The sequence below is a fragment of the Callorhinus ursinus genome, unplaced genomic scaffold, assembly GCF_003265705.2.
Source record: "Callorhinus ursinus isolate GAN/ISIS: 27379988/994484 unplaced genomic scaffold, GSC_fseal_2.0 scaffold19, whole genome shotgun sequence".
Lineage (NCBI taxonomy): Eukaryota > Metazoa > Chordata > Mammalia > Carnivora > Otariidae > Callorhinus > Callorhinus ursinus.
This window is the reverse complement of record NW_027397081.1, coordinates 17,089,291-17,113,151: the sequence shown is the minus strand read 5'-3', so window position 1 is coordinate 17,113,151 and position 23,861 is coordinate 17,089,291. Positions and strand designations below refer to the sequence as shown.

Below are 23,861 nucleotides of genomic sequence, written 5' to 3'. Positions count from 1 at the left end.
GGCTCTGATCACGGCTTTCACAAACCAATCTAAGCCCACATTTGTGGGCCGAGTCCACCCTCAGTAATTCTCGGGAGGCAGAGGTCCAGAGGAGTATTAGCCTTCCCAGGGAAGTGGCCATGTCATTTGGAGGTCCAAGTGCTCCCCGGTGCTATTTTTCGAAGTGACAGTCTACTCTCAGGATTGGACGAATTTCTTTAGAGTTAAATTAAAATCCCCATGAAATATTTAGTTGGCTCGGCTCAGGGCTACATTACTGGCCTATGTGGGCAGATTTCAGGGAAGAACCAGGCTTAGGGCGCCTGGGTGGCTCAGTTGGTTAAGCGACTGCCTTCGGCTCAGGTCATGATCCTGGAGTCCCGGGATCGAGTCCCGCATCGGGCTCCCTGCTCAGCGGGGAGTCTGCTTCTCCCTCTAACCCTCTTCCCTCTCGTGCTCTCTATCTCTCATTCTCTCTCTCTCAAATAAATAAATAAAATTTAAAAAAAAAAAAAAAAGAACCAGGCTTAAAGTGAGAAGAGGTTGGCCATGCATCCACAGGTGGGGTGGTGTGGCGCAGGGGTCCAAGCAAATGTTGTTTACCTTTGACCTCTTGTCACAGTCTCCCATTCGTGGGCCATGGACCCTCTTGCCCTTTGGGGTCAGACAGATGTATGTTTAAATCCCAGCCCTGCCATTCACCAGCTGAGCAAATTACCTCAAGTCTAGGCTTCGGTCTCCTCCTCTCTCAAATGGGCAAAATGATGCCTTTTATGGTTGCCGTGAGGATTAGAAGGAACAACCTGTGTAAGTGGAGCTCAGGCGTGGTCCCGCCTCTGACTATCCTCTCTTCTGACTACAGCCAGAGGAGGCTTTTGAGAAACTAAACCAGATTATGCTGTTCTATTCTTTATTGACTTCTTAATCGTTTTTATGCCCGTGGACCCTTTACGCACTCTGGTGAGGTCTCTTCACCCCTTCTTTAGAAACGTTTACAGATGTTTATGCCATTTGCTGTATTGCATAACTGTAGGATGCAGAAAGACAGTTGTCAGAATATTTTTCCATTTTTGCACTACAGGGCTTAGAAGAGCTAGAGGTCGGTCTAAGAGCAACACTATATTGAAACCACCAGTGATAATAGCGCAGGTGTGGTTAGAACACCACCACGGTTTGTTGCCCACAGCCTTAACGGAAGTAAAGAACACATTTCAGTTTAAGCGCAGAAAAATATTAGATGTCAGTTTGTCCCTTCTGAGTTTATGGTCTGTCTTAATGCTATCCTCAGACCCTCAGGTGTGCACGGACCCCAAGAAAAGAACTTGTAAAGACTTCCCAGTTAGGGCACCTGGGTGGCTCAGTTGGTTAAGCGTCTGCCTTCGGCTCAGGTCATGATCCCAGGGTCCTGGCATCGAGCCCCGCATCGGGCTCCCTCCTCAATGGGAAGCCTGCTTCTCCCTCTCCCACTCCCCCTGCTTGTGTTCCTGCTCTCGCTACCTCTCTCTCTGTCAAATAAATAAATAAAATCTTAAAAAAAAAAAAGACTTCCCAGTTGACGAACAGAACAGGCTGACCCTGGAACGATGCAGGAATAGGGCACTGGCCCCCCGCACAGTCGAAACTCTATGTGTAACATGTGACTCCCCTCAAAACTTAATGACTAATAGCCCACTGTGGACCAGAAGCCTTATGGATAATAAACAGTCGATTAACACCTATTTTGTATGTTGTATGTATTCTCTACTGTATTCTTACAATAAAGTCAGCTAGAGAAAAGAAAATGTTATTTTTTAAGAAAATCATAAGGATAAGAAACAAAACAGAGGAGCACAGAGGAAGGGAGGGAAAAATTTAAGAAGGTGAAATCAGAGAGGGAGACAAACCGTAAGAGACTCCTAATCATAGGAAGCAAACTGAGGGTTGCTGGAGGGGAAGGGGTGGGGGGATGGGGTAATGGGGTGATGGGCAGAAGGAGGGCACGTGATGGAATGAGCAGTGGGTCTTGCATGCAACTGATGAATCACTAAACCCTACCTCCGAAACTAATAACACGCTATATGTTACTTAATTGAATAAATAAAAGAAAATCATAAGAGAAAATACATTGTTCTGTATTACAATATTGTACCGTATTTACAGAAAAAGATCTGTGTAGAGTGGACCCACACAGTGCAAACAACACCTGCAAGTTCATCTGCGTCTTCACATCTCCTCCTTCCTCTGGCTGCAGCGCTCCACCCTGGCCTTGGCCTCGGCCAGGCTGGCTTCTTCCCACTGCTCAGATCTCAGAGCAGCCTTCCCTGTGTGCGCATCTAAAAGACCCCTCTCCCTGACACTCTCTGCCTTATTATTCTGTGTTATCTTCTTCGCAGCAAAAATTATGATGCAAAATTGTCTTCTTTCTTTATTTACTCATCTAGCCGTTTATTGTTTAGAGTGCAAGCTCCAGGAGGCAGGGGCCTATACTTCCTTGTATGCACACGTATCTCCAGAGCCTAGAACAGCGCCTGGTATGTGGTGGACACCCAATACCTCTGATGAATGAATAGGTGAATCAAAGAAAGTAGGAGCTCTGTTCATGTCATTCTCTTACCTTGACTCTGAACTGGGGGAGCACTTTTGTAGTCGTGTTTTGACTAAGAGTACACACTCCAGGGCCGACCTCGCCACTCGCCAGCCACAGCATCTTAGGCAAGTTACCTAACCTCTCTGTACCTCAGTCTCCTCATCTGGAAAATGGGGGCAGGAATAATACACACTTCATCGGTGTGTTGTGAAGCCCAAATGAATTAATATGTGAAGAGCACTCAGAACAGTGCCCAGAACAGGAGATGCTACAGAGGCATAAGCTAATATTTTTATCTGTGGGTTTCACATTAAAGGATCAACTTCAATTCTATTAAAAAATATTGTTTCAAAAACATTGGCATAGGTTTTGGAGGGAATGCAAAGAAATCCCACGACTGGAAAACCGGTGTGTATTATGTGCGTGACATGGTGTTTGTGCGGTTGGGATGTGACCAAGAAGGAACAGCACCAAGATTTGGGTCCAGGCAGGTTATACCTGTGCCCTGAAGCCCTGAGATGCCCAAGCTCTGTTTGCTTACACCGCATCACCATCATCATCATCCTCCCCAACACACCCGACATTCTGAACACCCACCAGCAATCACATGTCAAATAAAGAAAATAGAATTGTATTGAAATGTGCAGGATGACATGCTCATTTCTAATACAAACACCCTTTTGTCCCCCAAATCGAGAAATCCCTCCAGTCCATGTGACAGTGAAGTCACCAGCAGGCCAGGCATTAAGAGGCACGGAATTGCCACCGGCAAGTCTGCACACTCAGGCCCGTCTCCCACTCTGGCTGGCTGCCAAAGGAGCTGGGTGAGTGCTGGGGTGCAGTGTGGTGCCCCACCATGGATCCCACGGGGGGATCAAACTTGCAGCCCTGACTGCCTAAGCAGAGGGCCTGCAATGACCAACACACTGGCTCTACGTCTGTCCGGGGCCCTGAGGCTCCAAGTCAACACTGCGGGAGCACGTTCACACAGGCTCAGGCAAGGGGCTTCGGCTGGAGGACGCTGACAGTACCGCTAGCCCACGGGGCCGTCTGGCTTTCATTTCCTTTGTCACCTGCCAGCCTTGTAATGAAAACCAGTGTCACTCACCAGCCCTGTTATTAGGATGGTTTTTGTGGGATGAAATCAACTACCACCAGTTGTTGGAAGCATTGCTGAACTTCCAGAGGTTTCCCCTCTGCTCTCTCTCAGCTCCAAGCCAATAAGTCCCCTCCACAGCTCTGCCCACCCCTCATGGTCCTGCTGGACAAGGAGTGAGGTCCCAGCCCTGCCTCACACTTGCTCTGAGCTACCCAATGGCACCAGGAAGGGTGGGCAATGATCCGACCAATCAGATCCAGGATGTGGGTAGCACCCAGTCTTTTTCTCATCTCTTATCAGTATAGGCACAAGTCAAAACCCTTGCAAAGGGCAGCAGGGCATTTTCTCAGGGATCCCTGCAGTTTTTTGAAGAGGAGAGCGAGAGAAGTCGCATGAACCTCTGGCTACCCTTCTTGGGTGACAAAGTGCATTTGATCCACTTCTGAGAGGTGTCCCGCTGTGCTGACATGGCTCATGTGCCCACCAATAATAACATCCCCAAGGTGCTTTTCACAGATTGCATTCGGCCCCACAACACCTGCCAGGTCAGCAGTAGCCAATTTAGAGCCTGGGCAATGAGGCTCAGCAGAGTCATGAGGTACTAAATCGGGGATAGGGGAGGGGGGTGAAGGGACGGGGTAACTGGGTGACGGACATTAAGGAGGGCACGTGATATGATGAGCACTGGTGAGTTATTGGCAACTGATGAATTATTGAAGACTACCTCTGAAACCCAGTGATGTATCCTATGTTGGCTAATTCAATTTAAATAAAAAATTAAAAAGAAAAAAAATCGGGGATAATGGCTACCTTTGGGCAGGAGGGGGTGTAGAGAGAAAGAGGAAGTATGTCAGCGGGGCAGGGACAAGGGGCCTTCGGGGTGCTAGTAATGGTGTTATTTCTTCACCTGGATAGTGATCACACAAGTATGTCCCCTCTGAGACAATTCATGAAGTTGACACTAAAGATTTGTGTACGCTTCTATATGTATATTTAAATCCAAATATTTTTTAAAAAGTTAAGTGATTTGCCCAAGCAGAAGAAAGAATGGCCCCCTTCAAGCCTGACACGGAGCCTTGATGACTCTTTGGGACAGGAAAGGCTAGAAGATACACGGGGGTGTGGAGGGGAGGGCTAGAGTCTCTGCATTAACTGTGCCACAGTCTGGGGACTTCACATACCCCAAGAAAGGGTAAGCTCAGGCATGGCACATCTACTGTGCATCTCTGTGTAAACATCTGGGCGACTTCTAATTCAAGAAGGGTGGAAAGGAACAGCTGGATGTTTTCATTAGATTTGCACTTGCATCTGGATGCAGAAAAGTCTAGATCCCTCGTCTGGTCCAAACAGCTGAACAGACTACGAAACTTCCGGAGGGGCCAACTCTTTGTCCACTGCACACGAGGCCTCCCTGCTGGGAGCTGCCATCACCCTCCAGCACCAGGCAGCCCCCACTCGAGGTGGGTCTTGAAACCCGGAGGAGAGGGAGACGAGTCTGTCACAGATTCAACAGCGATGCTCTCGTTGTGTTTTGTGACAGAGGGCTGTCCGAGGGCCCTGGGTGTAAGTCTGTCCCTTGATAGCTATGTGACTTTGGGCAGCTCACTTAGCCTCTCTGAACTTGTTTCCTCATGAGCAAAGCAGGAAGGGTAACGGCTTCTATTTCATGGGATTGTGAGGATGAAATGAGCTAAGGTACAGGGCCTGATGCAGAGTCAATGCTCAGGGCTCAGTAAACGCTCACTGCCGTTGTTATACCATTGCTGATTCTGGCATCCTGCCTCTGTCCTCTGCCTACCCCCTTTGAAGGCCCCAGGATCTGGCCTCTGCTTTGGGCTGCACCATCCTGCCTGGTGGGGGTAGGGATTTGCTCCAGCTAACTCCTCTTCACTTTCGGCCAGAATGACACCGACGGGCACCATTGGCTATACCTCCTGACCCCATCTCCTCTGTTTGGGTCTCCCGCCTGTGCCCCACTGTTCGCCACTCCCCGGCTGCCAGCTAGGGCCCCAGCCCACCGTTCCACCGTCATCCAGGATGTGGCAGGTCTGCTCCGGGTGTCTCCTGGATTTGGATAAGGGATCCATTTGGCAAGAGTCGACAGTGTCTTTCTGAGCAGTCCAAATTCACTGACTGGGCCACACACAGCCATTTAAAAAGATACAGGCCCTTGTTTGGCTGCCTACATTGCAAATGTAGACACAGCTGGAGCAGGAGTTTGTCACCAAGCAGGGGAGCATATCTGAGGGCTGCAGAAGAGGAGGAATAATTCCACGGGTTCTGGAAAGGTCTGGAGCAGAACGGGGCTAGCGGCTGCTTCCATCGCTGCCAGTGCATCTATTGGCACGATCAAGACAGGCCTGGTTCTCATGCTGACAAATGGTGGGATGTCAGTTGCTCCTGACAAGCTCTAGGATGGCAAGAAAAATAGTATGCGAATAAGCCCCTCAAAGCATATCACGATGCTGGCCAGGAGCTGTGAGAAGGGGAGGCCAAGCCATGGCAACGAGCAAGTTGAACACCACAAGACCTTCTGGTGCAAATTCATTCCTGTGAGTGAGGGATGGCCAGAGGACAGAGGGAGCTGTCACATTTGGATTCTTTGAAACAGGCCTATTTATTCACAGGAACGGAAGAGATGAGCTGGGCCTGCCTGCTGGGAAAGGGCAGGGAACCACGGCGGCAGGATTTGATGACTGAGGTACCGCTAGGTAAGCAAAGCCTGGTGTGTGCTCAGGGCAGGTCTGTGCAGTAATTAAAAGAACACACCATGGACCCATCTGAGCTTGGAGCCAGATTCTGCCACTTCATGGCCACGTGACCTTGGATGAGTTAGCCTCAGAGCCTGTTTGCTGATCTACAAAACGGGGCTCATGAAACTTCACCTGGTAAGGGTCTTTAAGGAATCAATGAGATAATATTTGGAAAGCAATTATTAGCCCTGTCTCTGGTACATAGCAAGTGCTCAGCCAACAGGCCCAGGATTATCTTTAGAGCGATTTCCAGCCAAGCGATGGGCAGACAGTCAGCATAGGGAACCACAAGGGCTGGAGCCCAGCACCTGAGTTCCGGAGGAGGGGACTCAGAAGTCCAGGGAGGTGATCCTGGAGTCTGCTCCATGATGTTCAGGCCGTTGTCACCCGTCAGCACACAGACTCAGGAAACAAAGCCAGCAAGTACAACGGGACAAGGTTTACTCCAAAGGCAGTTGGAAGATAAATGTGTGTGTGGTGGGGGCTGAGCAGATACCCAGTTAGGCCAGCTGAAGCTTGAAGAGTGGACAGTGGTAGATCTGTGACTCAGGGAACAAATCAGGAGCCCCAGGGGTCAATCTGAGAGCCAGACAACTAACCCTGGACATTCCTACCTCCTGGGGAGAAGAAAGAGGGGTGAGGTTGCTTAAGTTCTTCTTTCTCAAGACAATATTGGTGTGGCAAATGGGGTGGGGTTGGGTGTGCAGAGGGGTGAGCTGGAGGCCCAGCTGTGGGGAGCTTGGGAAGGCAGAGACCAGGAAGGGGAGGCAGAGATTTATAGGAAGCTTATGCAGGCCCCATGGCTGCGTGAAAGGGCAGCCCCAGGGAAGACATCAGCTCTACAACCCCAGCCTGATGAAGGCAGCAGCAGACCTAGGCCACTGGTGTGCTCTCCCTATTACCAGTCAAAGGGGTCGTCTGAAAATCTATAGCTGGTTCTTGGCATTGGGCTGTTCTGTCTGGGCTCTAACTTCTTTGGGGTCAGAGGCTGTAATGGTTAGTTCTTTTGCCTTCACAGCATCCCATCCATCTGTCCATCTGTTTCTCTGTCCATCCATCCACCCAAACATCTACCTACCCATCTATCCATCCACCCACATATCCATCCAACCTTCCGTCCACCTATCCATCCATCCCGTAATTACTGAGTGCTATTGTATTCTGGGCCTGTTTTAGGTGCTACCACTATGCAGATGAATAAGACAGATGTAGTCCCTGATCTCTGAGAACTTACATTCTAGTGAAGGGAGACACGTGAGAATAAAGTAGTCCCATAATAAGCAAGATGATTTTAGATGATGATAATGTCATGGAAGATAATGCAACAAAGTAATGTGGTAGAGTGTGACTAAGAGAAAGGATGGAGGTCCCTTAGGGTGGCAGAGAAAGAATGCTTCTCAGAGGAGGTGACACCGGGCTTAGACCTAGATAATGAGGGGGAAACAGCATATTGGAGACTTGGGGGAAGACAGATTTTCAATAGAATGAAGAGCCAATAGGGGCACCTCGGTGGCTCAGTTGGTTAAGCGTCTGCCTTCGACTCAGGTCATGATCTCTGGATCCTGGGATCGAGCCCCACATCAGGCTTCCTGGTTGGCAGGGACTCTGCTTCTCTCTTTCTCACTCTGCCCTTCCCCACTGCTCATTCGCTCTCTCTCAAATAAATAAAATATTTGAAAAAAAGAATGGAAAGCAAATGTATGGGCCATATGCTGGAATGAAGCATGCTGTGTCCAAGGAACCAAGACAAGGCCAGTAGGGATGCAGCACAGAGAGTGAGAGCCAAGTGATGAGAGAGGTAGGGCCTCTGCATCAGTCCTTCAGACCCCAGGAATATTGGTGAAATTGTGGCAGATGCAAGGCAGAGCATGGGGGAGATGGATATGCTTATTTAACAGGTGAGGAAACGGTAGCTCAGGAAGATTCAGCCACTAATTTAAGGTTCAGGGAAAGACCCTGACTTGCAACTCAACCCAAGAGGACACATGGACTTACCAGCCCCTTGTCACTTAACAGAGGTGCCTCTTCCCCCAAGAGATGGCCCAGAGAGCCCTCCCTCTGGAGGGAATTTCTGCTCCTGGTGCCCCCTTTTCCCACAGAGGGCAAGAAAAGAGGGGGTTCAGAACAGCACAGCAGGCCACCACCGTGGCATAGAACCTCTGGAAGGCTGCTGGACCTCCCCACTGTAGGAGCAGGACTGGACGTGGGCTGCTTGCTCTGGGTTGATCTGGTAAGCTTATACAATGTCCAGGCACAGTGTGGCAAAAAGACTCGAGACAGGGAAGAACCTGGCCGGGGCAGCTTACATCTCAGGGAGCAGGTGGACATGCCTGTGTGCGTGCGTGCGCGTGTCGGAGGGGCAGGGATGGACGGTGGGGAGGCTGAGGACCTGAGCTTTAGGCCTAGAGAGGAAGTGCAAGCAGAGTCTCCTCTAGAGAGATGAGTAACAGACGCTTGGGACAGCCGAGAGAGGGCTCACCCTCGCTGAGAGTTACCACATGCCAGGCACACCGCCGAGACTGGAGTTCATGGATTTGAATGCCCACACACTAACCCAGAGGTGGCTGCTCTGATTTCCATTTTGAAGATGAAGACACAGGGGTCAGGAATGCTGGGGGACTTGCCCTCACAGCTCCCATCTGGAAGGGCAGGGATCTGCATGGGTGGCCCGGGGGGCGGGAAAGGGGTGTGAGGACAGGGGCGAGCACGATCAGTCCTTCCATTGCTCTACCACGTGTACCCCGATGACTCCCAAATGCAGACCAGGGGCAGCTCTGCCCTCCTGCTGGCCTCTCCCCACGACTTCCTGGGCTTCTCACCCTCAGACTCATGTCACGTGCATCTCTGCCACCTAAAGTGACTCTTTTTCCATGTACTATTTCTCAGTTCATGACTTTACCAGCCACCTGTCATCCACCAAACAGAGAGCGGGAGTCAGCCTGGAGTCTGCCCTCGCCCCCCCTTCCCTGCTCTCTCCCCGTTCAATAACCAAGCCCCCATCCTTTTCACTTCTCCAATGCCTGCTTCATCTGTTACTGCGACTCGACTCTCCATGCTGCTACCATCATTCACGTCTTCATTTGAATTATTCAGTAGTCTCTGCACTGGTCTCGTGGCTTCCAGGGCCTCCCCACGACATCCATCTACTGAGCTGCATGGGCACTGGCGGTTCTCAAAGTGGAGAGGCACGGGCACCAGCGGTTCCCGAACTGGAGATGTGTGGGCACAGACCAGGGCTTTCGAACTTGAATGTGCATTACAATCTCCTAAAAAGCCCGTTCAGAGGCAAATTGCTGGGCCCCCCTCCAGAGTTTCTGATTCAGTAGGTCTGGATGGGGCCCCAAACTTGGATTTTGGGCAAGTCCTGGGTGATGTCGCTGCTGGCTCAAGGACCAGAGTTTGAGAACCAGGGCTCTAGAACCTATTTCTACACCAAGGATCCAATCGTGTCACTCCTCTGCTTACAAAACTCCAGGGCCTCCCTACTGCCTTTAAAACAGAGCCCCAACTCCTCACGGTGAGCCTCACCACCTGGCCTAGGTGTGCCTTTCCGGCATCACCAGCATCAAGCTACTGACCTCCCTTCAGCTTATGAGGAGCCTACAGGTCACGACCCATGTTCCTTAAAGCTGTCAAGTATTTCAGACCCCGTGTCTGCCCACACAGTTCCCTGCCTGCAACTCTTTCCCCCCTGGTGCTTATCAAATTCCTACTTGTCCATCAAGGCCCAACTTTACTATACCTCCCTTTCAGGCATCATAGTGAGTTAGAATGACTATGGACTTTGATGTCAGACAGCCTTGGCTTTGAATTCCAGATCAATCCCTTGTTAGCTCTGTGACCTTGAATTAGCCTCTCTGCTAAGCTGGGGCCAACCTCAGTGTCTTCATTATAAGATGTGAATGATAATAGTTACCTTTTCAGATTGTTGTTAGAGAGGAAGTGATCTATGACAAATGCCTGGCAAGGAGTAGACAGTCAGTAAACAATAGCTATTATTCTCATTAGCTCTGCTCCAAAGTCCTGCCTGGCTTCCTGGGGGTGAACTGTTACCCTTTTTCTCCATGTTCCCAAAAAGTTTTGTATGATTCTATTTTGCATATATCACACGTACGGTCTCATTATTTTTTTATATACCAGGCCTCATTCCCAGTGTAGCTGGGGCCATGGTATGACTTATAAAAGTTGATCCTCCCAGTAGATTTAGTGGGCACATGGTTTGGGCAACGGAAGGCATCTCTCTGTAGGAAGAGAATCTACAGGTAGATACAGGCCCAGACCACATGACATGCTTGGTGAGTAGCACGAGGGCAAGGTTTCAGGCCCCATTCACTCCTTGTACAATATACAACCTGTACAGCTGTATTTGGAGGTTCTATGTATATGGCATGAGAGTTCAGTGAAAGTAAGAACGGCGTCTTACCAACCTGAAGCCACAACTGATGTGGAATCCACATATCCAGGGGCAGGTACTATTGGCTGAGGATGGGAATATAGCAGCAGGGCGAGTAGGGCCCTGGCCTCAGGTTCAGGGATAGGCTCCTTACTCCCGGAGAAAAGGGGAGCCCAGGGACCAGGGTTAGCCACATGAGAGACTCGGGCTTGAAGAATAATCAGGAGCTGAATTACTAAAAGTGGGTGGTGAACGAGAACATACTTTGGGGACCGAGACAGAAGTTAGGTTCCTGATGCCGAACTGGAATTCTTGAAAGCTCTCTTTAGAGTCCAGAGCCTGCATGAGCCTGCAGGTAACACCTCACTTCTGCCGGGTGGGGTAGGCAATCGGGACAGGAGGACCCTCAGAAGATGATAAGATACCATTTTCTATAGCTTCCTTTCCCACCCCTGCCCCAAATCAATGCCCTGCTGCCTGTCTCTTCTGTTGAACAGCAGGTCAATCTCTTGCGAGGCTTTTAGAGATGGCTTAATTAATACATTTCCATTTCTTTTGCAGATCCCTCACTCCCTTTAACGGCTGGCACTCTGTGGGGAAGGCAGAAATAATTCCCAAGAAGTGAGCCTTCTGACAATTTCCCGGGCTGCTTCTAGACGCCCATGGGGTTCGGAGGAGTTCCCAGTCTGAAGCGGCTGACGTAGCCGTGAACACGGCCGAACTCCACCCCCCCTGAGATGCCCACCTCCACTCCTGTCGTGGAAGAGAACCACCACAGGGATCGAAGGACGGGAAGACCGAGCCCTGGGGTCTTTTCCTGAATCTGGGCTGAACTTCTCTGGCCCTCACGCTCTCAAAGCCTGCTTTAGGGGACATAAAGATTTAAGCCGTTCACCTTCACAGAGGATGTACGATGTCATTACTTGGGCCTGCCCGGCTCGGGGCGCCCCTGGCCATGTACTCACATCTCTCGTGGCCACACTGGAGCAAACATTTCTTTGATGTGCCCATACCCCCCCTACTTCCACACCACCTTGACTGTAACCTTTCAAAGACAGAACCAAATCTGGTCTGCTCTTTGACCCCAAGCCCCTAGCACTGGGATCTACACACAGGAGGTGTTAAATTACCTTCTGCTGATTCAGACTATTCAACTGATAGCCTGGTTTTCTAAGCCTTGGGTTGACAGCTGGGGTGCCATTAAGGGATGGCATCAAAGGATGAGGGATGAGCTCCCTAAGTTTATGCAAGGAATACTTAGCGCATGGCGCCTTGTTCTGCAGGATTCGAAGGAACTGTTTATTAATGCTTTGCTGTGTTCCAGGCGCTGCGTTAGGTGCATAAAGATGTCAAGATGAATAAGATACTGTGCTTGCCCTCAAGGAGCTGCCAGTCTTCCTTCCACTAAGAATCCATCCTAGCAACCCCCATTCAGAAGTAATTCCTGCCTCCTACACTGCTCTTCAAGTACGATGTAGTTTACACTTATCCCATATAACCTCGTGTTAAAATAATTTCTGCTTGTCTGCCTGCCCTTCTAGCCGAAGAGCTCCTAAAGGGAAGGGACCTGGTTTCAAATCCTAGCACTCCTGGGTGTTGGCCTCTCTGGGGCTGTGTTCTTAGTCTGTAAAAAGGAAGCAGTTACCATAACACTCACCCCCAGGATAATCGGGTTGAAAATATAAGCGTCAGCCAAGCGTCCCTCTCCAGCCGGCCACTCAGAGCGGTCTCCCTTACTGCCATTCTCCTGGAGCAGTCTATTCCTTTCTCCCCATTATTCCACCAAGTAGACACGGAGGAGAGGAAGACTCGGCCAAAGTCATTCCCGGTTCCAGTCACCAGTCCTCACGGGCCCCTTGCAGTGCAGCAAGACGAGCTCCTATACAGCGTCTGGCTCTTGACACTCCTACTCTCTTTCTCTCCTGGGGGCTCAGCTTTGAACTAAGCAGAGATGTGACCAAGTGTCCGGAGCAGAGGAGACACACACAGCCAAGGGGAGCGAGAAGAAGGAGAACATCTGAAGGCTTTGGCAGAACCCTCTGCTGAATCTGGGGGCTCTCCCTGATCCCGGCCTGTGGCTCTGCAGCCCCAGTCTTATGGGGTGCATGCAGGGTGCCCCTGAATGGGGAGAGGGAAGCAGTCACGAAGGTAGACAGGAGAGCCCCTCTGCCTTGGTGGCTGCCGATACTGTCCTGTCTGAAGGATGGGAGTGTGGCTGCAATCTCAAAACCACTTTACTGGCTTTTTATCAGGTAGGTAAAAGGAGGTGTGTGGCCAAAAGGCGGCTTTGAGAACTGGAAATGAGACAGAGTGGTGTAAAGGCAGGGACTGCTGAGAGGGAGGGCGGAAGTGGCTGCGGCCCAACATGCGGTCCAGTGCTCTGGCCCTTTTCTTCTCAAGGACAATGGTCTGTGAATAATGAGCCAGACAAGTGGATTTCCTCCCTTCCCAGGTCTCTGGGAGCCAGCACTGCTACAAGACATGCCTCCCTCACAGTGCTCTTCCAGAAAGGACCTTTCCCAGAGTCAGGCAGCCATCCCTCTTCCCCTGGGAGGCAGGGTCCCGAACCCGCGCTTAGAGGCCTACAGGAAGGGAAGCCCACTCCATGCCACAGGTCCTATAATCACATGCTGAAATCCCTACATGTCGCCATCTTTTCCTGGGCATTGTCCTCACCTCGGGGCCCCCTCCCGTGCACCTAGATCATGGGGCAGCTCTCTAATGAGTATGCCCACATCTGGTCTTCCCACTTCCAATCCATTCCCCTCTCTCCTGCCACAGGAACCTTCGGGAACCAAAGCCAATTATGCCACACCCTTCTTTGAGCAAAACAGACCACCTTGCTCTTCAACAGCTCCCCCGAGTCTTCTGGACACAGCTTAAATATCCAAACACATAAATCCGATCACAATGGGCCCCTGCCTACAGCCCTACTCTCCTCTGCTCCTTCCCATATCCGACTCCAGCCACACAGAACCACTCACCTGGCTCAGTCTGTATCTCAGCCTTTGCTGCATCTAGAATATTCTTTTCTACCAAGATGATCCTTCTCCATCTTCACTACGTCCTTTCCTTGGTGAGCCCTTCCCTGCTCACACGTGCCCATACTTCTACCAGACCTGCCCCTGCCCCTCACTACCCACCTGACCTTGAACAGGTTCCTTATCTGCTTTGTGACTCAGTTTCCTCATCGGCAACATTTGGTTGTTGTGAGGACTAAATGAGTTAATACAGTCAAGTGCTTAGAAGAGTGCCTGGCTCATAGGAAACAATAAATGTCAGCCATTATTATTATTACCACCACTATTAATACAGCATGTATCACCCTGTACCATAATTCTTGCTTTACCTGTCTGCCTCTCAGAGTAGTTGCTGGACTCCTTACTGGCAACTGTTCACATCCAAATAGTGCTTGTCAGAGAGTGGGCACTTTGATGAATGAATGAATCAATCAACCAATCAATCAATGAGTCAGTGAATAATCACTGAAGCTCATCTCCTCCTGATTTGAGTAAATTCAGAAACCAGGCCTTGAGAATAAAATTCTCCCTGGGCTTAGCTGTTGCATGGGGGGGGGGGGGGGGGGGAGGGGAGGGAGAGTTGAAGACTCAGTTTTAGCCCCTGGATTGGTACCCTTCTTTAAAGAATAGAATTCTATGACCTATTTGCAGTTAAAATAGTCTCTGGCTTCATGGTGAAAAGTAATCCCAGGGGACTCGCTGTGGTATTTTTTTAGTTCAGCAAAATGTCTCTGGACAACATTCCCAGCGGATCGAGGCCATGTACGGCCCACCCCACCAGGTCCCTGGCAAACTCACTCCACAATCCTTTCTCAAAGGGGCCCAGCAGGGGAAATGGAATGAGGCATTTCAGCTTCATTTACACTTAATTCATCAAAATGTCACTGGTGAGAGCCATTTGATGTCAAAGGCTTATGAGCCTTGGTTCTAAGCCTTCCAAAGCCCTTTTCCCTTTGAACCTAAATGTGCCATTCTGCCAACATGGTGTTGAATGCCAAGAGGGTGGTTGGCTCTGAACTTTGGAGCTGGAGGCGGACTCTTTCTCTTCCTGAATGTGCTTTTGAGCTGGGTCCTGGGGATACGAAATGCAGTCTCTCCCCTTCCAGGATACCAGTTCTCCCGGCTTCCGGACCGACAAGAATGCCTCACCCACACTGGGTGAGAGAGGAAGGGGTCCTGGAGGTCCTCTGCCCAGCTCTTTCACTTTCCGGATGAAGTGCCACCCCTTCATGGGCCAGAACCAGATCTGGGGACCAAGTCCCGGGCACCCTCCAAATCCTCTGCCTAGAAGGACATCTCCGAAGTGAATGACAACTGTTGCCATTCCAGCGAGGTGGGGTCGTGTGCCGCGGTGAACTACTAGGACTCAGTGCCTAAGCCTGACACTGTTCTTCCACCACTCGCTGGCTGTGGGACACTGGGAGAAACATTTTATACTTCTAAGCCTCAGGTTGCTTATCTATAAAATGGGGATAGTAATACCTACCTCACAGAGCTGTGGTGAAAGGTAAAGAGTGAATGCTCGTGCAAGTGGTTTCAGACCTGAAATCACTGCACAAACGTAAAGCATCACTGAGACAGCACCCTGGACAGAGACACCCCTGACTGCATGGCTTCCCAGCTATCCACTGCCATGGGAAGAAGTTCTCGAGTCTTGGTGAGGACTCCAACCCCCCCCCACCCTGTATTCCTTCCCAGGCCTTATTCTCAGTTCTGAACTCTGAGCAGCCCTTTCCATGGTGAGTTCATTTTAAACAGCCCACCCCTCCGCTCCACAGCTCCCTCTAGCTACAACCCCCTCATCCTGCTTTCCCACAAAAGCTAGGCTTCTTTAAAGACCATTCCACCAGCACTGACCGCGGCCATCTGATCTCAGTCCAGCCACCCACTGAGGCTGTTCTTGCCAGTGACTTCTGTACTGCTAAAACTGAGGAATGCTTTTCTGTACTTCCTTTTGAGGGCTGCAAAACGTCTTTATACCCATTTTCTTTCCATGGCCTTTAGCAGCCTCTTGAGCATGTGTTTTTCTCCTGGGTGATTCTTTCCCACTCATGGCTTCAGCAGCTACCTCCTATTCATGGGGCACTCTAGAAGCTACAGCCTCAGTGTGCCAAGTCCACAGTAGCCAACTTTCTGCTGAACACCTCTACCTGGACATCCAAAAGGCATTTCAAAGTTCCCAGTTCTAAAACTAAATTCATCCTCCCTTTTCCTCCCACACCTGATTTTCTCTTGAATTTTCCACCTCAACGACTGGCACTATCATCCACCTCAATGTCCAAGTTAGAAGTCTTGGAGTCTTCTTACTGTATTCTTTCTCTTGCATGGTCCACACTCATTTGGCCCCTGAGTCCTGATGACTGATCTGTTAAATAGTTTTCAACAGGTTACAAAACAGTACATCCACTATGACCCCATTGTTACTTGCTAAAATATATATATTTGTTAAGAAATCAGAAGGGATGGTAAACTAAAATGTTAACCAGGGGTACTACTGGATGGTGGAATTGTATGTCATATTTTGTTTTTTAAAACATGTATTTTTAAAAAGATTATATTCTTCTGTATAAAAGAAAAACTGTTACCTTTCAGATAGCCTCTGAATGTGTACCTTCTGTGAACTCCCAAGTTACTCTTGGTTCTCGTCATTTCTTGTGACAGTAAAGCCTTCCCCACGGTTCCCCTGCCTCTGTCTTGTTCCTCTCCGCCCCCGCCGTCCATGCTCCACATCGCAGGAGGACACCTGGGCCCTTCATCAATGACCACTGCTCAGTTCCTAGCCTCATTTCCCACCATGACCTGTTTTGGGTATTCTAACCTAAGACGGGAACTATCCATGCACCTTCAGCCTAGGATCTCATGCTCCTTCCTCCTACATGCTCTTCTCTCTCTACGTCCCTTCATGTCTGGCCAACCTCTCTTCATCTCTAAAGATTCTGGTCAAGCACCACCTCCTGCAGGAATCTCTCCTAGACATCACCAGCAGAATTAGGAGCCTGTCCTCCAGCCCTCTCCCCATACCCTGCTTTTCCCCATCACTGTCTTTCTCATCGAGATTTCAGCCAACTGTCCCCATCAAAGAGTGGTCTGGGACCTATCTCATTCATCTTTGGATCTGAATGCCTCGAACCATTTCAATGAAAACTCTAAATAAACTTATTGGAGTGATACAGGAAGCCCCCTGAGACTGTTCCTGGGGTACCTCCTGCTTCACACTGTTCTAGTCCCTCCCCTCCTCTCTGCCAAGTACACCTCCACTGACACACGCCATCACTGTGGGCAGGCATGTTGCGGGCTCGGTGGGGAAGGCTCTGACTTGGGCAAAACGAATCCAAACCCGACAGCCTCCCCAAATAGTCATCCTCCTCATCTCCACTGCTCAAACACAGCACCGGGGTGAGAGGCCATCCACATGGTCCAGTTGATGTGAATTCACTTGTCACTCCAACCACACTCCCACTTGTCATGGGATTTGTGCCAAGAGACAGATTCTGATGATTTCTAAACAGATGCAGTAAACATGCTCAAATGCACTTCTGCAACTAATACGCCATGTGTCTGGGTCCAAGGGCCTTGGGTAAGCAGGTGATAATGGACATGAACTTGGAGGCTCTAGAACACCCACTGGAGATGGTGCACACCTCTGTACTTCTCTCCATATCACTCACACATGCGGGAAGCTGCTGTGTTCTTCAAACTCTCTAAAGGAAGAGATTCCTTAGCCAGGTACCAGTGTCCCGTGTGTGGGGTGTGGTCCCCCTTTTTGTCTAGCCTTCTTCTCTCCTGGGGTAATTCTGGTTGCACTCGCCTTGCCGGTTGTCCAGGGAGAGCTGGTGGGCAGCCCTGTACACACACCCACTGGGTGCCTCCCCCTTTGCACACTCTCTTCCCCCAGAGCTGCACAGGTCTGCAGGACGAGCCCTGAGCCCTGGCACGGAGACACTGGTGCAGGACCGCTACACCCCCACGAAGAAATCTCACGCTTACCCTGGTGTGGTGCTGTGAACAATCATTTTCACTCTTAGCAGTCAACAGAGGACTGGCTGAGTTTCATTTTCTGTATGGGGGAAGCCAATCTCCTTGAACAAGAAGGGGGTTACTGGGACACAAGCTGCTGTACCTGAATGAGCCTAATAATAATCACTCCTGAGGGTGCCTGGCTGGCTCAGCTGGTAGAGCGGGTGACTCTTGATCTCCGGGTCGTGAGTTCAAGCCCTGTGTTGGGCCTAGAGCTTACTTAAAAAAAAAAAAAAAATCACTCTTGGTCCAAACCAGCTAATGCTCGCCTCCGGGTTCCCCCAGCCACGAGGACTTGTGCTCAGTGTTAACCCGTGGCCCCAGGCAGGTGGCCTGACAATCCGTGGCACCTTCTATCACTGCCTTGGTGGCTGGGGCCCTGCCACCCTGGCATTCCACTCTCCCGGCTGGCCCGGCCCACCTTCTGCTCCTCCTGACCCTTTGTGTAGCCTCAACTCACCCCTTATTCCCATGCCTCCAGCCTCCCGCCCTGAGGCTTCCTGGGGCTGCTGGGATGCAGGAGTGCGCAGGGCCTCCCGGGAACCAGGCTGCACCGGCTCGTCCAGCCGCAGGCAAGGCCGCGGGCAGGGAGGTGGGTCAGTGTCTCACGCCCATCCACTGTGGCTTGCTCTAGGGGTGTGTCACTGCTACCTCAGGATCGGACTTCTCTGAAGGAGGCCCCAGGGCTCTGGGGCACAACCCAGAAGCATAGGGGAGGTGACACTCCATGGAGTGAACCTCAGCCAAGGGGGAATGAGACTCAGCACATCCGGAAGGGGATGAACTGAAACTGAAGCTCAGGTCTGTCTAGCATCAGGATCTGTGTCCCCTGAGACCATGAGCGCTAAAGTCAGAGAGACCCGGGCTTCAGGGCTGACTCTCCACTTACCGGCTATGTGATCTTTTAGCCTCTCCGAGCCTTGGCTTTCTCATCTGTAGAAGCGACAGATTTAGGGGTGGTGGGCTCGGGAGTTTCTTCCAGGTGGGACATTCCAGGGTCTGCTGTTGCAGCCTCTAAAATGTCCCCGTGTGACTTGGGGAGGAGGTCATGCCGAACAGATCGAGGCTTTGGGACTAACTTTAAACCGAGGGGAACATCTTGGCAGACATATCAAGGCGCCGCACCAAGGGAAGGTGGGGTCCCAGCAGCGCCCACTCTTGCCCAGGACCAACCCCAGTGGCGTTCAGACAGACTCCGGGCTGGAATGCTCTTCCTATTCTTCCGACACCAGCCCCGACATCACTTCCCAAGGGAAGCCTTCCCACCCCTGCCCCCTTGCTTCTCAAGACTGGATCCCACTGCCCTCAGATGCGTTCTCATAGCTCCTTCGAATGTGCCTCCCTTGCACTTATGGTGGAAATTATATAGTAATATGATCCTTCATCAACATCTGTCTCTCACTGGTAAGATTCATGGGGGAGTATCTTGTCCGCTTTGGCCCCACTGTATCTCCAGCATCTGGAATAGCAGAAGGTGTATAATAAATAGTTATGGAATTAATGGTTTAGTTAACTAATTAATTAATATTATCTAGCCAAGTCTTGATGAGACCAAAGCAGCAGTGTTTTGGCTTGAAAGACGACCTGGGATGAATTTCAAGATCCCTGGCTGATGGCCTAAGTCATTCGGTATGGAACTGCGTGTCCTTGAGCCCCAGACTCCTCCCCTCTCCCTGCCAGCCCATGTCACAGCTCCTCAAGGGGCTGATAAGGGGATTGGCTCTACACCAACTGTGGCATCCCTGAAGTCACCCTATCAGTCACCAGGCAGCCCAAGGGGGCTGAAGAAACGGGCTCAAGGTGACCACATCTGTTGGGAAGAGGAGAAGGAAAAGGCTCAGCAGCTTAGCTTTCTGGGGTTTAACCAGTGGGCTCCACCGTGAGATGCAAACCAGAAAACTGTTCTAGGAGGGGCTCTGGGACTGAACAGAGGAGCGACACTTCCTTTTGTGCTGCAGCAAGGGCATCATCAGCAGGGTGGGCTCGAGTCTCAAAGAGAGCAGACAGCTCTTGGAAGAAATCACTCTCACCCCCTGCCCTTGTGAGATGCTCCCAGAGCTCCTTCTGGGCCTTCTGTTGATTGATCAGTCCTCTCTGGGCGAGCCTCTCCCTGTGAGCAAGGCCTCACTTCGGAATCAGCTCGCCCTGGAGCATCCACAGTTCTCTGCATGAGTCTCGCCGTGTACCCCACCAGGTCATTGCAAATGCTGTCTATCCTGCCAGGCAACACTTTCTAAGCACCCCTCCTCCTCAGCTCTTAAATATCTTCCCATGCTCCTGTCCAGATAGAACATTTCACGATGCACTGCCAAGGACTGCTTTTTTTAACAGCCTGACTAACGTTTTTATCCTTCAAGACTAGGACGACAAAAATTTATCTCATGTCCCACGTGTGGCATGTAGGAAGGGTTAAAATCATATTAATTCTAGAGATCAAGGGCAGGGGGAAAAGAAATAAAAAAGAAGGAAGGAAAGAAAAGAAGAAAGCCAGGCTGAAGGGGAGGGAGCTGTGGAGGGAGGGAGCATCAAAAGGAAGGGGGCAAGGAAGGTCCTGGACTGAAGGATACCTTTCTTGGTGACATCACAGTCCAGCTGCGGTGGTGGGCGGCCGTGCGAAAGAACGTGGGCCCTGGTGTTAGACAGATCTGGATTCAAATCCCAGCCCCATCTCATATAAACCTGCGGCTTCAGACAAGCCATTCAAGCCCTCTGAGCTTCAGATGGCTCGTGATGGCTCGTTTGTAAAATGAGGGTAACAACTCGCTAAAAGGTATGTTTAAAGAGGATTAGAGATAATGTACGTAAAGCACCCTGCATGTTGGCATTCAGAGGGAAGCTGGAGGAGCCCTGCAGGGGCTCCTTCTGCACTTGGAAAACACAGAGGGGGAGAGGGCTTGGCTCAAGGTCACGCTAAGGAGCCAGGTTGGAGCTCTCGGCAGGGAGTGTCTGCCAGCAGGACCTGACCACAAAAACTCGGTTATAGAAACATGGACAGTGAATCAGGAATGATTTAATTAATTTTTACAGGTGTTAATAGTGTGTACCAAGAAAACAAGAGATCTCCCCCTGGAAGAACTTTCTCTATCCTTGCTCTAACCCAACAGATGACTGACCTTCTGTGATGCTCACCTGCATTTTAACCAAGTCCCTACATTCACCCTGGAAACCTACAGCCTGTCCAAGTGCACCTTGGCTGTGGGTCTGTGAGAGCACATTAACAAGAGCAGGCAAGAAGACAAAGAGCAACAAGAGAACCGTAACCATGACCAACTGCTCTGACAGTCCAGCCCTTTCCCCCTATTATTTTACCGTATCTCCCCTGACGGCACCTCTCCAGTGTCAAAGTCAAGGGATGTGGTGCGTTCTACCCTCTCAGGCCTGTCCAAGCTCTGCCAGGGGGCGCTACCGAGCAGTGAAATAATCAGAACACACAAAAGCACCAGGCTCCTCCAGAAATGGACCCCAAACCCTCAAATCCATGTTGACTGGTCAACACCTCCATTGCACCTGGGACAGGTGCTGGGCTGGGAGAGCCACAGGGCAGGGATCACGGTGGTCTTCTTCACCGATGCGTACCACCAATGCCTGGCTCGGAGCCGACTCAGAAATGATGTGCACAATGAACAGACAACTACATGAAAAATGCATGATTGCCTGAATACGTGGCTGCTTCGTGAGCATACGCCACAACCCTAGGCCCTTCCCTCTCCCTCCCCAGCCCACCTCCAAGTCCAGATCATCTGCCCTTTGCTTACCCTCGCGATCAGCTCCCCGACCATTCCCGTCCAAGTGCCGTTGGCCTCAGGAACACCGTACACGCCATCCCCGACCAGGCGGATCTTGTAGTTGAACCGGAGGATCTCTGCCAGCTCCTTGAGCATGTCCACACAGAAGCCCTCATAGCGGTCATTGCCTTCCATCTCCTGGTGGTTCCCCTTCAGCATTAAATACGGGTTTTCCTGCAGCAAAACTGGGCAGCTGTCATTCTCATCTTAGCCCTGGTGTCTCAGCCACGAGGGATGGGGGTGCCAAGGCAGAGGTTGGGGAGGAGGGGGGAGGGGCAGGGAAGTGACTCGGGTGACGGGGGGCTACCCTGGAGGTGGCAAGGAGCTCCCCTCCCGACCTCCAGGCACTTCTCTTACCAGGAACACACAAGGGTCCCAGTGCACAGAGGATCGAGCTGAAGCCCTTCCACCTTGTTTAAGGTCATCATCTGACCTCACCCCCCCATTCCATCCCTTCCCTTTTTCCTTCCTTTTGTCTCCTGCACGCAGACCTATCACAGCGCATCATGAGATACTAGGTTACTGACAACATAGCAGGTGGGGTAAGAACACCCACTGACCAACTGCAACCCAAAGCAGAGCACGTCAAGTCATGAGAACTCCAGGAAGAGGGGTGGGGGTCTCTGGTGAAATGTCCAGAGAAGGTTCCATGGGGGAGGCAGAACCCAAGCTGGGCTCCAGAGGGCGATGGAAGATGGATAGAGCAGGTGTGAACGGAGGCACCATAGGAAGGGGAAACGCAAGACCTAGGGCATGATCCTGAGTGAGAAGGAACATGGCCTCTTCAGGGGACAATGGATTCTCCATTCAGCTGGAGCGTATGAGGTGGCTGCAAGGATAAATTAGATGACTTAGGGTCCGATGGGCCTTGGAAGCCAGGACAAGGTGGACGCACATCGTACATAGACAGTAGGGAAGCGGGGAGGGTTTGTAAGACTTAAGGGTTAAGAATATCAAACCATAAGACAGACATCTGGGGGTGAGGGCAGACTCTCTCCTGATGTGAGCCACTGAGTCCTGAGCCTAGTTTGGCTCAGGTTGTGGTGCTGGGAGTTGGAAGAGACGCTGAGAGGGTCAGGCTGGACAGCAGGGTGGGTGTGGGGTGCAGAGGGCAGGGGCCCTCACGCTGGTGGAGCATGGGTGGATGACTGAGGGTGGCATCATCGCTCACAGGGGACGGTTTGGAAGGGAAAAGGATCTGGAACATGTTGAATGTGGGGTGCTGGTAGGCTATCCAGGAGGAAACACCTGGCTGAATGCTTAAACTGGGGAGTGAGAGCAAGACTGGGCCAGGGCTTGGAGGACTCTGTAAGGAGGGGATGGCTGAAGCCGCAGGATGCGTGAGGCCACCGAGGGGGAAGCACTGAGGGAGGGCAGAAGAGGGACAAGACCCTCTTGTCCCTTGCTTACACCGTGGGAAGATGAAGAGTAGCCATAGAAGAGACAAAGCAGAAGCAGCCAGAAAAGCTGAGAATCAGGAGAACGTGGCCATGAAAGCCAAGGAGGAAGGAGGCTGGGGAAGGAGTGTGCAGATGTTCCACACAGAGATGAAGCAGGGCTGTGAAGGGGCACCTGGGCCAGGTGTCGCCGGCGATCCTTCTGAGGCAGGTTCAGTGGGGCTGGCGGGACTCTGCAGGAATGGGGAGCAAATGAGAGGTGCACGAGAGAAGGGACCAGAATTCTGAGAAGTTAGGGGATAAAGGAAGGCAGGAAGATGGTCTCTCCTCCTGACGGCTACCAGCCACGTCTTCCTCCAGCTTCAGCTCCCCACCTGCAAACCACTGACACCACGATTTATGATCCCCTAAACTGGAGGGTAGCTGGGGGAGGGGGCAGACGAGCGTGGGTGAGGGGGTGGAGATGATACTGGAGGATGGGAGGGACCCGGGTATATTTGTAGGCAGAGGGGGAGGAATCCTGGGGGAAGGAGAGATTAGCAAAGGAAGAGAAGTGCTAGCTGGTGCAGCAAGGTCCCAGGGATGAATGGAAGAAGACAGGGCCAAGGGGAGAGCGATGCTGGGAAGTGGGCCTGGAGGTGAGGTGGAGAGATGGATGCACGTGGATACAGAGAGGAAGGGAGGGGGCGGAGGGCAGGGAATCCTGCCCACATTGGCAGCTGAGGTCGGGAGGTTGACTGCAGAGAGGGAGCTGGGAGCAGGGATTGCAGGGACAACCGGGCTTGGGACAGACGTGAGGTGGGAGGGCTGAGCATCACGGTGGAGAACGTGCTAGAAGCTAAGAGACGGCTG

The 23,861-nt window shown here is 51.3% G+C and overlaps 1 protein-coding gene across 4 annotated transcripts in view; it reads right to left on the bottom strand.

The window, feature by feature from the left end:
* The window catches only part of GRIK4 (glutamate ionotropic receptor kainate type subunit 4), a 421,439-nt gene that overhangs the window by 51,415 nt on the left and 346,163 nt on the right, over window positions 1-23,861 (bottom strand). For all 4 annotated transcript variants that reach the window (XM_025893698.2, XM_073903861.1, XM_073903862.1 and 1 more), the window contains one exon: window positions 21,583-21,786. In XM_025893698.2, coding sequence (XP_025749483.1) covers window positions 21,583-21,786 — 204 coding nt within the window. The remainder of the gene's footprint in view (window positions 1-21,582; window positions 21,787-23,861) is intronic.